The sequence below is a fragment of the Coturnix japonica genome, chromosome 18 (genome assembly GCF_001577835.2).
Source record: "Coturnix japonica isolate 7356 chromosome 18, Coturnix japonica 2.1, whole genome shotgun sequence".
Taxonomy (NCBI): domain Eukaryota; kingdom Metazoa; phylum Chordata; class Aves; order Galliformes; family Phasianidae; genus Coturnix; species Coturnix japonica.
Window position 1 is genome coordinate 7169699 of NC_029533.1, and position 13631 is coordinate 7183329.

The 13631-nt window shown below is 43.2% G+C and overlaps 2 protein-coding genes and 1 non-coding gene across 5 annotated transcripts in view; 1 reads left to right on the forward strand and 2 right to left on the reverse strand.

Moving 5' to 3' along the window:
* The window catches only part of C18H17orf58 (chromosome 18 C17orf58 homolog), a 5611-nt gene extending 4487 nt beyond the window's left edge, over positions 1–1124 (reverse strand). Inside the window, exon 1 of the mRNA XM_015879524.2 lies at positions 447–1124. Within this exon, the coding sequence (XP_015735010.1) occupies positions 447–510 (64 nt within the window). The 5' untranslated portion in view covers positions 511–1124. The remainder of the gene's footprint in view (positions 1–446) is intronic.
* Positions 1091–1163, reverse strand: TRNAR-CCU. The gene has a single exon. It is a non-coding gene; the product is annotated as a tRNA-Arg (tRNA).
* A 130-nt stretch (positions 1164–1293) lies between these two features.
* On the forward strand, positions 1294–7590 carry KPNA2 (karyopherin subunit alpha 2). 3 transcript variants are annotated; one of them, XM_015880155.2, is made up of 11 exons: positions 1294–1390; positions 2845–2956; positions 3054–3191; positions 3634–3722; positions 4332–4600; positions 5219–5313; positions 5408–5671; positions 6276–6509; positions 6594–6776; positions 6882–7031; positions 7128–7590. In XM_015880155.2, the coding sequence occupies exons 2-11, from the start codon at positions 2885–2887 to the stop codon at positions 7218–7220; spliced, it is 1587 nt and encodes a 528-aa protein (XP_015735641.1). In that variant the 5' UTR covers positions 1294–1390; positions 2845–2884; the 3' UTR covers positions 7221–7590. The 3 variants fall into 3 exon arrangements, with proteins under 3 accessions (XP_015735641.1, XP_015735638.1, XP_015735637.1); XM_015880152.2 differs by having other exon boundaries at positions 1336–1461; XM_015880151.1 differs by lacking the exon at positions 1294–1390 and adding an exon at positions 2127–2257.
* The last annotated feature ends 6041 nt before the right edge of the window (positions 7591–13631 follow it).

Sequence of the window (13631 nt, forward strand, 5' to 3'; positions counted from 1 at the left end):
CGGGGCAGGCAGGATGCACGGCACCAGCTGCCTCGGGCAGGTGATCCTCGTGCTTTCTGAGCCCAGCAAAGCAAATAGAGCAGTTCACATCCCCAAACCCAGATATACTGAAATGTTTCTTTGCTGAGCCTTCATGTGATTAGTGCTACAACCTGCTGCAGAGAATAAGTGTCAGTGTCTTTATCCTCCCCTAACACCTCAGGCAGATACAGATACAATACAGATACAGAAGCAGATACAGATACTGATACAGGTACAGATACAGATGCAGGTACAGATACAGATACAATACAGATACAGATAGAAGTACAGATACAGAAGCAGATACAGATACAGATACAATACAGATACAGATACAGATACAGATACAATACAGATACAATACAGATACAGATGCAGATACAGGTACAGATGTGTCCCAGCCCCGCTGTGCGTGTGGAACTTACCAGCCGCTGAGCTGCACGATGATCTAATGACAAAGCAGAGGAGCCACAGCGCTTTGGTTGTCATTGTGAAGTCAGAGTTTGGGGTTTGGTTTTGGGGCTTTTTGGTGTTTGTTTGTTTTTATTCCCAGCCTCGAATTGAAGCTCAGTCTTTGACGCCCTTCCCTCGATTCATGCTAATGAGAGGCAGCCCGAGGGGAAACGGGCCGGACAGCGCCCCCCGCACCCACAGCCCCGCGGTGCGGGATGATGGACGGGCTGGGAGCGCTGCGGGACGGAGCCCAGGGCTGCGAGCACCGGAGCATCCTCTGCTGAGGGGCAGCTCCCAGCATAAAGGGAGCCGTGCTGACCGCAGACAGCGCTTTAGTTTTCAATCCCTATTTGCTGACGTGCAAAACTTTGACACCCCAGCGCAGCCCCGATGCGGCTCGTTGCGTTCAGTGGGTTTATCCCGCCGGCGGTGCATCGTGCTGCCCGCAGCGCCCCGGCTGCCTCTCGCCGTTCTCTCACCGCACAACGAAGCGGCCGCTCCGGGGCGCCGCCACCGGCACCGGCACCGAGACCAAAAGTAGCAGAGCGGGCTGACACGCTGCGCCCCGAGCATCGCAACCGGCATCAGATCCCCGAGACGGCACAAAATAACGGTACGACCCAGATGGGACTCGAACCCACAATCCCTGGCTTAGGAGGCCAGTGCCTTATCCATTAGGCCACTGGGTCACCCAGCAAAAGCTGCGCGCGGCGCACAGTAAGAGCCCCGCCCGGCGGCCCGGCCCCGCCCCGCAGCGCCGCCATGTTGTGCCGCTGAGCGGGACGCCCCGCCCCCATTGGCCCCGCCCCGAGGCTCCGAGCGGGGCACGAGCTGCGGCCGTTGGTTCCCTCACACGGTGCGAGGCCCTTACAGCCGGTCCGTCCCAGGAACCTGCGCTGCCCGCCGCCCTCCCGAGGTGTCTCCTTATAAACCCTCCCCTCACACCGTGTCCCGACGCTCCGTCCCGTCGCATCTCCGCGTCCTCCCGTGAGCTGCCGCGCCGTTGTCACCCCGTTCCCCTCCACTCTCCCATCACCTCAGCCGCAGTCGTCCCGTCACACCCGCCCCGCACCACACGCTCTGCGGCCATTTCTGACCTGCACACGCTGCTCCTTTGCCCTACCGGGTGTTTTAGCTCCGTTCCTACTTTGAAGCTGCTTTATCTGTTTGCCCTGTTTCCCATTTCTATTAACTTTCTCTTCCCTTGTTTTCCCTACCCTCGTTTGAACGCTGTTGTCCCATCTATTCAGTGCATTTCCCCCCCTTGCCTTGTCCCCTATTGAATCCCTCATGTTGTGGCAGCCGTGGCTCCGTGCTTGGGACCGTACCCACACTAACACAGAGCTGTGTACGACCCCAAACCTGCCCATACTCACACATAACCAAGGTTACTCATACTTTTCTATTATTTCGTATGATTTTATTTTGCTCCGTACTGTTGCTCTCATCCCACTCCTAGAACTCCATATCCCATCATGCCACAGCCCGGTAGGCCCGAGCGCTCCGTGCGGCGTGCGGCGCGTTGCATGCTGGGAGTTGTAGTGCCGTGTGGGGGGGGGCGGCTGTTGGGGTGAGTGACGGTCAGCGCTCACTTCCGGGTTCCGGGGATTTTCTCCCTTGTATCGCGAGACGAGCCGCATTTCAAACCGACCAATCAGAGCGTTGCTATGGCTCGAACTGACCAATAGCAGAGGGAGGGAGCGGGAAATTTAAATCCCGCCTGGAGCCGCCCCGCTCAGTGGCAGCGTGAGGCTCGGCCGGGGCGGAACGGGAGCGAGTGTGTGTGAGTGTGTGAGGGGAGAATGCGGCCTAGTGCGGGGCGGGGCGGGACGGGGGGTGCAGCCGTATAGAGGAGCGGGGGGTGCGGGGTGCTGTCCGGAAGGGCTGTGTTCTGTCGGTGCTGGGTTGGTGCGTTCCGGAGGGGTTTGGTGCTCTGGTGGAGCTATGTGTGAGATGCGGCCTTATTGAGGCCTGCTTCGTTGCTGCCATTGCTGCTGCTGGCTGCATCGATGTGAGCTCGCTCAGAGCGCCTTCATGGTGCCGGAGTTCTGCTCGTATCGAGAGGGGCTGGTGTGGGGGTGGGCTCAGCCTGTGCTATAGATCCTTAGGGCTTAATTGAAATAGCTTTTGTGTTCTAAAATGCTGCATGTGGGAATGGAAGTGATGCTTGTGGCTCAGGGGGTGTTAAAATGTGTTCTGTTCATGTTAGAGGCTGCCATAACAGTTAAGGCAGCTTGCTGTGTTACTAGGATCTTAAGTCAGAGGATGTTAATGTATCTGCTGTTCTCTTGGGCTCAAACCTTGACCCTGTCTTTAATTTGTGTTCCTGTGACATAACTTCTGGTGTTTACTGTTTACTCTTGTTTTCAGGCTTTTCTTCTCCTCACTTGTCTTCTGAACTCTAAGCAAGATGTCCACTAATGAGAATAGCAATACAGCAGCTCGCTTGAACAGATTCAAAAACAAAGGAAAAGATACTACAGTAAGTATTCACACGAGAATAAACATTATAGCTAGCTATCAATACTTTAAATAGAGTTGTACAAGTAAAGAACTTGATATGAATGTGTTTTCTCCAGGAAATGAGAAGGCGGCGTATTGAAGTCAATGTAGAGCTGAGGAAAGCTAAGAAAGATGATCAGATGCTTAAAAGAAGAAACGTTAGCACTTTTCCAGATGATGCCACTTCTCCCCTTCAGGAAAATAGGAGCAATCAGGTAAGCAGGTACCCAGAACAAGCACAGTTCAGCGGCCATACTAACACGAATTTGGTCTCTTGTGGGATATTGCACAGTTACATATGTATTACCAGCTGAAAGCTGTGATAATAACTTTAATAGGCTGCAGTTCAGATCCTTAAGAAGCTTGTGAGCGAACGCAATACTTACACTCTTCTTTGTGCTACTGAAAAGGCACCTTGTAAAGAGTTTAGGCAGTTGTTTAAACTCACAATCTCTATGTATCAGTCACGTGAAACAAAGTTTTCAGTAGTTCAAATAACTGTCAATTGAACTAGCTGAGTTTTTGGAGTGTTGCATAAGGGCATAATGTTTATTGAAGGCCATGACTGAACTGTGGCCTATCCCTAGAACTGTGTAAAGGCTTCTGGAGATCTGAACCTTTCCCAGCAAAATGCTCATAGAACTTTATTTTGTACAGGTTTCTGCACACTGGTCTGTTGAAGAAATAGTCAAAGGAGTTAATAGCAATAATATGGAGCTTCAGTTGCAGGCTACTCAAGCTGCCAGGTAAGGGATCAGAGGTAACCAGCTCTGTGTGCAAGTCAGTAACTAGGTGTGGTCAGAGGTTTGGTTTATGAGCCTAAATGTTGAAGGGCATTAACTATTGCTCTCATCAGACATTACTTCAACAGGCACATAAAATTAGCTTTATATACAATGTTTAGGAATAATTGTTTTAGTCACAGTATTATAGAGTCCATGTGGTTTCTGAATGTTCAGGGTGCCAAACTTCCTCTCATTTTATCAGATCTAAAATTGCTAAATTCTAGCAAGCTTTTACGTAACTTCAGTGCTGCTTCTGACAGTCACTACCCTTCTGTCTATTGAGCAATATCTATCAAATTGGACATATTGTAACTTGCAGGCCTGTTTTATTCTGGAGTTGTAACAGAACCTCTCATGAAGACATACCTAAACAATGCTCACCACTTCAGCTAGTGTTCAAGCAGTCTGTAGATTGTCTGAATTTTCCCTTCTTGTATTTATATTTTGCTTACCTTAATCCTTTCCTCACACTTGTTTTTTGTTGGGTATTATTTTATACTGACTTAGTGGAATCTGTTGTTCAAATCTCTGCAGACACAAATAACACTTCCTGTTTGTATCCCTCCTTAGGAAACTCCTTTCAAGAGAGAAGCAACCCCCCATAGACAACATAATTCAGGCTGGTTTGATTCCAAGATTTGTCTCCTTCTTGAATAGAGCAGACTGTAGTCCTATTCAGTTTGAATCTGCCTGGGCACTTACCAACATTGCTTCAGGCACATCAGAGCAGACCAGGGCAGTAGTAGATGGTGGGGCTATTCCAGCCTTCATTTCACTTCTGGCCTCTCCTCACATTCACATCAGTGAACAAGCTGTGTGGGCATTAGGAAATATTGCAGGTATGTTAATATGCTGTGTAACTTTCAAATCTATTCCCTTCTCTTGAAATAAGAGAATGTTATTAATAACCTGCTGTGTGTAGCATGCTGAGCTTCTTGAAAATCTCTCTACCTTGGTGATGTTCTTGTACATGTGTGATCTACAATGTAGAGTATGCTATGAACAAGTCTTTACCTTCAGTCTTGGCTTATGTCATGTCACGTATAACCTGGCAATCTGTGAGTTGTATTAATAGGTCACATGTAAAAATTCAAGTTTCAAATAGTTAAATCAGTGTGCTTTGCTGTGTATACTGACCTGAAGGAGGAGCAAATGGCTCATGTAATTGTGTATGTGATGGCCAATGTTCTTTGCTTTGTACATATCAATTGAGCATACTGAAATTTCTCATGCGTGTTTTAGGATTACTTGATCTGCCAATGTTGGATCCCATTCTTTAAAATATATTATAGCTGCATTTGTGTTTTTTATTGGCATAAGGCTTAACCATCAAAGTAGTCCATTTTCCCCTTTTACTTCTTATCTGTCCCTTATGTGTAGTATTCATGAAGGAAGATGATTGCATACATGAATGCTTCTGTTCCTTAACAGGTTATTTTTTTTAATTGTCTCTATAGGGGATGGTTCTATCTACAGAGATCTAGTTATTAAATTTGGTGCAATTGAACCACTACTGACTCTACTAGCTGTTCCTGATCTCTCCTCTCTGGCTGTAAGTTTACAGCATTACTTGAAGTACAATTGCTAATGAGTGAGCAAAGAGTTAAAGTAACAGCTGTTAATGGTTTGTTTCAACTCTTTTGCAGTCTGGATATTTACGCAATGTTACCTGGACCCTCTCAAACTTGTGTCGTAACAAGAATCCTGCACCACCCATAGAAGCTATTGAGCAGATTCTTCCAACTCTTGTCCGTCTCTTGCATCATGATGATCATGAGGTGTTAGCAGACACGTGCTGGGCACTCTCCTATCTAACAGATGGTTCCAATGACAGGATAGAAGTTGTTGTGAAAACTGGATTGGTGCCACAGCTCGTCAAACTGCTGGGCTGTGGGGATCTGCCAATAGTGGTAAGCTATCAGGCATGAAAGTTGTCATTGCTTGACTTGAATTGTAGATAAAGCTGAGGTTATAATATCTTTCATTTAAACTGAAGGGTCTTGACATACAGAAATCTGATGCTTGTTCCAGGTTTCGTGTACATAAGCCTTGAGCTTCTATCTTGACAGAAAGCTATCCCAGATGAGGCATAGACTACTGTTGAAGAATGACTTTGTCACATGATGAATGGCTCTAATACACAGGCCAGGATGATGATGATGTTCAATGTTGTTTAAAGCTTGACTTCAATTCTACGCTATAGTTGGTTGGGAATACTGCATCCAGAAACAGTGTTTAGAATTGGGCTTTTTGCACAGTGTGACTACACTGCATCAGTAGTATAATTACTACATCAATACTTTGTCATGAGTAGTTTGCAGTTGAGTCTTGAAGGTATGTCATCTTAATGTGTTTAATGTCTGCCTATATAATCTTCCTTATGAGCTTTAAGCTTGTCTTATTAACGAGCTGCTAACTGGAAGGCTGGAGCAGAGAGTCTTAAATGATGGCTGTTTCACAAGCATTGCTTAGATGACACTTCTTTCCTAAGTACCACTTTCACATCTGTTTCAGACTCCTTCTCTGAGAGCCATAGGAAATATTGTTACTGGTACTGATGAACAGACACAGATTGTTATTGATTCAGGAGCCCTCTCTGTCTTTCCAAGTCTCCTATCTCATCATAAAAACAACATTCAAAAAGAAGCTGCATGGACAATGTCCAACATCACAGCTGGACGGCAGGACCAGATTCAGCAAGTTGTAGATCATGGCCTTGTGCCTTATCTCATTGGTATTCTGAGGAAGGTAAACAAAACTTGCATCTACTTGTGCTGTGGCTTTAGCCATTACTGTGGTCTGTACTCTAATTCTTTTTTTTTACCTTCATAGGGAGATTTCAAATCTCAAAAAGAAGCTGTGTGGGCTGTGACCAACTACACGAGCGGTGGAACAATTGACCAGATTGTGTATCTTGTTCAGGCTGGTGTTGTTGAACCTCTACTGAATCTCCTCACTGCTAAAGACAGCAAAACTGTGCTAGTAATTTTGGATGCTGTTTCTAATATCTTCCTGGTATGTGGATGCAGTATATTTAGTTGCTGTCCAGGTTGCTGCCAGCTGTTCTTCAGTAGTTAGTACCTTACACCTTTGATGTTACTTCATGATTGTCTTTTTCAGGCTGCTGAGAAGATAAATGAGACTGAGAAACTTTGCCTCATGATCGAGGAGTGTGGAGGTCTAGACAAAATTGAAGCTCTTCAGTCACATGAGAATGAGCAAGTGTACAAGGCCTCGGCCACCCTGATTGAAAAATATTTCTCAGCAGAAGTAAGTGGCTGCTGTACAACTTCACTCTGCTTTTGTTTTCCAGCACTGAATAATTGATTGAAATGTTCTAATCTTTCCAACTTTGTTTCCTTCTAGGAGGAGGAGGACCAGAATGTTGTACCAGAATCTACTGCTGATAGTTACACTTTCCAAATTCAGGGCAATACTCCCAATACTTTCAACTTCTAGATGCTGCACACACTGCAACCACCTACCAGCCATGTGGGATACAGATGGCTGCCACTTCTGTGTCTTAATAGCCTCTTTATTTTTTTTTTTTACCTCTAGCACTTTGTCCAACTGAAACATACTTGAACAGTTCAAGACTGTACATATGTGAATTTTTAGCTGTTAAATTCATTCTGACTTTCTTGTAAATACATCTTCTCTTCTGTCTTCTGGCCTTTTACTGTATCTGTCTTATGTAAGAATACAAGTAGGTATTTTAAGCTTCTTTCTGTAACCCCTTGCTCTGTGTAACATATTGCAATCAAAACACTGAGTAAGCTTTTAAGGAGGATTCTTTTCAAGTTCAATAAAGTGTTAACAATACCTCAAATTGAATTGTGTCCAATTGCTTTCTTGAATGGGAGCTGGCGTGGAAAATGCCATGAATCAAGATGTATGTAATGGTAAGAATGCTGTTATAAATCATGAAACTTGTTTCCAAAGTTGGTTAATCAATGGTGGGTATATCCAGATAGTCCTAGAATAGGTCCTTAGAGCTTAAAGAACTTACTTTAGTCACCTGCTTAAAGAGGGAACCTTATATCTGATCTTATGTTGGTTTGTTAGTTATATACCTACGTGTCTATCTTAAAAAGCATATTAGTCAGATTTGGGTGCAACTAATTTCTTCACAGAAGATCTGATCTTAAAATGAAAGCTTTTCCTAAGTATACTGTTATTCTTATGTGCTGTTACTACTTCAGCAATGACTCATTTGAAGCAGTAGGTACCATTCTCTGTTTACTATACACAATGCTACTACAGTCTGTTATATAAAGTGGTTGATCTATGTATGTTTTAACAAGAGTTCCAGCTAAAGTATAGGCTGTACAGACTCTCACACTGCTGGTCCATCACATCAAGAGGGAGTTACAAATTTCTTCTGTTATAAGAGACATTCTTGAACTAATGATAATTTCATGCTTTTGACTGCACTGCTTTACTCTGGCCCAGAACAAAGCTTTGCAGTCAGAGTTCTTACACCTAGTAGGTATAATGATGCATGTTAAATGTTTTAGTTAAGTTCATATCTCAGTGTTACTAACTCTGTCTCTATTAGTCCTCTAGAGATAATGGTGCTGCTAAGTAGATGAGAATCAAACGTGCTTTGGTGATGAACTGCATGAGAAACTCTTGACAGGGATGGAGGTGGCACAGTGTGGGTCTGAGGAGCAGAACCCAGGTCTAGAAACACAGATACTGCAGTGCTTGTAGGATGTGAATACATGGGTGCCACAATGGTAATGGCATATAAAATAAAAGGAATCATTTGCCTTGTAATACTGAAGCTTTAGATATTCTGAGAAACAATAAGAGCAGCTCCAAAAGACAACAAAGTTCTTTTATGCCTCTGCAGTAAAGACTTGTCTCCATTGCTGTGCTGTTGTACCTCCAACTTTGTCCTAAAAGTCCTCACAGAGTTGTGTACACGTCCGTAGAGATCTAAGGAACCAGCCTATATAAAAGTAATTATGCAACGTCAGCTTTCATAGAGCTACTGATGCCACATAATTGGTCTGTGGGCTGTGACACGTAATTCACAATTCTGGAGTCATTTTAGTCTAATTCTGTAATAATTCTGTAATGTAACTCATCTCCCAGCAGAGGGAGCTGCAGGCAGCGCCGCAGTCGTTTCTTTACTTTCAGGAGGCTGGTGTGGAGTTTCTTCTGATACGAAGGACACGGGGATGTTGTGCTTTAATTCTTCTTTAAAGAAAGAGGTAGAACCCATTAAGAATTAGCTTGTAATTACAGGAAGCAACTATGTGTTAATCCTTAGTGTTTAACAGGACTAAATATTTTATGTAAAGAACAGTCTTCTAAGCATGTTTTTTCAGGTACTGCTGTTCTAAAATGCACATCTCACAGTTGCTTTCTAGCATATATACAGTTATTTGATTTCCTGTAGGATGAGCATTGAATGCTTATTGAATAACGTTGTCTCTGCTTTTCTGTCACAAGGTCCTGGCCTCAGAGTTATCAGCATTCTGAGTTAATAGGACGCTCGTACTCATCTTTATACACCTGATAGACCAACACTTTGTTTTTATCCACAAAAAGTATCCAACCCATCCACCAATAAGTCCCGCTCTTGGCAGAATGCGTTTCCACAAGCAATAATCTACAGTGACTATGAGTAAGTGACAGGGGTGAGTCACTCTCTTATTCTAAGAAAACGCAAACTATTTCTGAGGTTAAGATCTGCTCACCCATTAGGCTTTAAAAAATGGTAGGAGCAAAATGGGAGAGTTGTCAACTCTCTTGGTTGTTTCTGTTAGTAGCTTTGCTTTGTTGTGTATTGTCTTGGTGTTACCCAGCTTGACTTAAGAGCTGGCCTTATTTATTTGGCAGATACTTAATTCAGGGCAAGGGCTGCAATGAATGTCTGATGGCCCATGTGTCAGTCTGCCGACTTGTCTGTGCTGAAAGCAACAACAACAGACGCCTGCTGACATCAACTGGCTTGGAATGGAATTGTTGCTAATTCTTCTTTATTTGTGGACTGATGGCAAGGTCCCAGCAAACATAACAGCTTCTGAAATCCTGATGCTAGGGAACGGTGTTGGTGTGATTGCTTCCACTTGCTACTTCTTAAGATGCGAAGGAAGGAGCAGAGGCTTTGCAGGCTTGTTCTTCAGTAGGATGCCCACATATTTTCCACTCTAAGGAGTGTTTAAAGTTATGGAAGAGCTGGGATTGGCCAAATTAGGATAAATCTGTTCTTGTTTTCCCATGATTTAAACTGTGAAGCTACTTCCTGCTGCTCTATACCAAATAATTTCTCTCTTCTGTTTGTAAACTGCTTTGTGGAAGAGCAAACTGAGATATACGGAAGTTATCCGCAGATGTTCAGAAACCAATGTGTAGAATTAACCTGGAGCCTGGGAATCCTGATGTCCATTCCTCTAGTGAACTCATGGAACCTCTGGTTGTAATGGTCCTTCTGCGTGAATGTAAGAAGAACATTCACACTGCAGGTGTGTGAAGGTGTGTAAAGGTGTTCAATGTGCTTGGAAAACACTTTGCTTTTACTGCTCTGACGTTTGATAGGTCAGGCAGAAACTCAGCATGTAGACAGCACCTCATGTGGAATAAGGGTCACTGGACTCCAGTCTGGTTTCTGACTGCACAGCACTGTCTGTCTCAGGCTGGCTCCAGGAAATGGACACTTCCACTGAAACCAACAGATTTCGTGGAAGAACTGTGGCCTGTTTCCAGGCTGTCGTTCACCCGCTACCCCAGGGAGTGTCATTAGAGGGAGGGAAGTAAAGTTGGGATTTGAAATGGTGAGGTAAGGAGGGAAAAATTAAAGCAGAGCAGAGAAAAATCCCATTAATTCTTACTAAGCAGAATGTGACCGCATTAAAATGTTGTGCTTGTTTAAACAAAACCACGGGCAAAATGCAGCTTTTGGATGTCTGATTTATAAACGTGTGTACACATTTATCTACACACATAAGTAGTCAAAAAGCTGCTTCATTTGCTGTCTAAAACAGATTGGGTAGTGTACAGGTTTGCAGTGCTAGAATAGTTTTAATACCAGAAGTATGTAACTGGGCTCTGTGGGCATGTGGAAGAATGGATGTACAAAGTTATCACAAAATCTTGAATAATCTCCAAGGCACATTTCCATCATCTAAATCACTTCATTTTTATCCGCTATATGAAACAGATGTAAAAATAGCTCTTTCATCAGCGGATTGCTACACATATTTGGGCTGCAGAGCTTTAATGCTGTTCAAAGCAAGACTGTGAAATCATTTGCAGAATGTTACTGTTAATCAGAAGCAGCGATTTAATGTTACGTATCCATCCCTCTTCCCACCCCCAACTCCCCTTCCCAATTCTGAGCAGGAAACGACACTTGGACGCAGCTCAGAACACTGACTTTCTGCATAGACTCTCTAGGAATGAGGAGGGACTTGAATTCTCTCCATATGTCATTTCCTTTCCCCTAATGGCTAAAAGAAATAATGTTGTTGCCATCCGTATAGCTTGCAATAGAGAACACATTACCACTATAGAAAAATGAATGGGGGGAGCATGTGTGACAGGACATTCACATTCCATGTCTCAAAAACTGCTCTGCAAAGTTGGGCTCGAGTTAAGCAGAAATCTTTCTTCTCTGTGTAGAAAAACTGTTTAATATAGATCCTAAAACTGAAGCTATTACCCCATCTGTGCATAGCAGCACCTGCAGGCTGCAGCCCGGCACGGATTAGGAAACCAAAATGAAAGCAGAGGAGGGATGGCAGCAAATACGCAAGCTTTAAATTTAGGGAGAGCAGAGTTGTTTTGGGAACACGGTTGGAGATCTAATCATGTCCAAAGCAAACAAACAACCTATTTTAATAGCAAATAATCCTGAAAATTGCTTATGAAAAATCAGATTAGCACATTCCTGTAACCAACTTTTGTCCAGGCTGCCTTTAAAAACTCCTCTGTTCTGCATAACCAGGAGCCCATGCAGTTACCTTAAACTGCTGCGGAATACAACATTTGATCTACAATGCACAGCTGATCTGCAACTGTCAGTGAATTCAGTGTGCCATAGTAACAAACAAATAACCCTCAGAAATAAACATGGAATAAACAAAAACAAGTGAAAAAAAAACATTGTAACTGAACAGAAAGTTTACTTCCTTGTAGCCAACCCACTGTGGATTAGGTTCAAATGGGAACATAGGCTTTGTTGGCTGTCTTAGTCCTTGAACCTTGCAGATTCAATTACCTGTAGAAGTATCAAATCTTGGTAGTTATTACAAGAATCAAACTCATCTCTTGAGTGTTTGGAAGTAACTTGTATGAGACACATGGAAAAATCGGCTTGAAGAAACAGAAAACTAGAACAACAATGTGATGGCTGTTTTGTTTTAATTATTTGCACTCACCCAAGAGGCTTGATTTCTCTGCTAACATTAGTTAGAGTATATTGACTGCCTCATCACTTATCCATATCAGTATTTGCCTTAATCAGACACAGTCAGCAATAGATTGGCATGGGATAATTTAGCCCTCTATAAACCACATCTTAACCCCTGGCATGTACATAATTCTGTAAAGCCAGAAACATGATGTTTTAATCCCTGAATATCTAGATAGGTAACAATGGCCAATGAGAAGCAGCTAATGATGCCAAGGTATTACGGCTTATCACATCATGTTCTGGGGTTTTTCAGGAGTGAGGAAGGCATCTCTGCTTTCATTGGCTGCATGGATGGAAGGTGCATCACAGAATATTTTTTACTTCTCCAAAGCATGATATGGCTGTGGCCCAAGCCTTATATTAACTAGGCAAGCTGAGAGATTGATTTAGCATGGCAGCTACCTTCCAGTGTCCCACTCTTGATCAGTGGTGTCTAAGGGACGAATTTATTGCAGCAAGACTGAGTCAGATTTTGGCACTGCTGTCAGTGGCACCCTGCTCTCAGCATCAGCATAATTAAGACTTGGAGAGACTGACAATACAGGAGATTTTACAGCTCATCTTTTGCAGACAACAGAATTATTGTTTCAAATTGATGCTGGACCACAGGGAATAGGAGAGATTAGAGAAGTCTTGGTATTCCTTTAGTGGCTACATAATACGCCTCGGTCAAAAACAGTGCTTTATGTCAACTGTTTTAAATAGTTGTTTGAGCTGACAGTCTTCCTAATAACACTTCATTTGTCTAAGCTGCATTCCACTGGGACAAATACACACTGTGTCGAGTTGATTCAGACTATATCTGGAGACAGATGTTGTAGTACAGTAGTAAAGTAAATTCTTGATACATGTCGCTCAGAGGAGATTGTTTCTGTCTTATTCAGTGAGGCCTTTTATGAACTTATTTTTATTAGTCAAATAAATCCATGGATAAGATTTTTCAGTTGCTTCATTCACAAAGGAACAGGAGAAAATCCTGCAGAGCAGTTGCACGATGGAACACACAACTCTTCAGGAAACTTCAGCATTTCACTTGGAATATTTAGCACGTAGCTCTCAAAGCATTTGACAAAGTCATTCTTCAAAGAGTCTGGAATAGAAATTATATTATCTATAGCATTTAATGGATGTATAATTAGAAATCAATCAAGAAAAAAGGCTAATTCATTTATTTTCAGAAATAGACTTTCCATTTTGCCCAAGACTTTTGAAGACCTAATTTTTATATTGAACTGACATTCACACAGATACTGAAGGTAAATCAAATGAGATAAAATCTTTTAGGCCTAAGATATATACTCAAAGAATGAACATGGGTTCCCCCCTTTTTGTTGGGCTGTGCAAAGCCAGTCAATGCATCGTGGTGTTTGAGACACTGCACATTCAGCAACAGGGAATGTTATTGACTTGAGTTAGACACCATTGCCATGGATAGAACCTTGGTG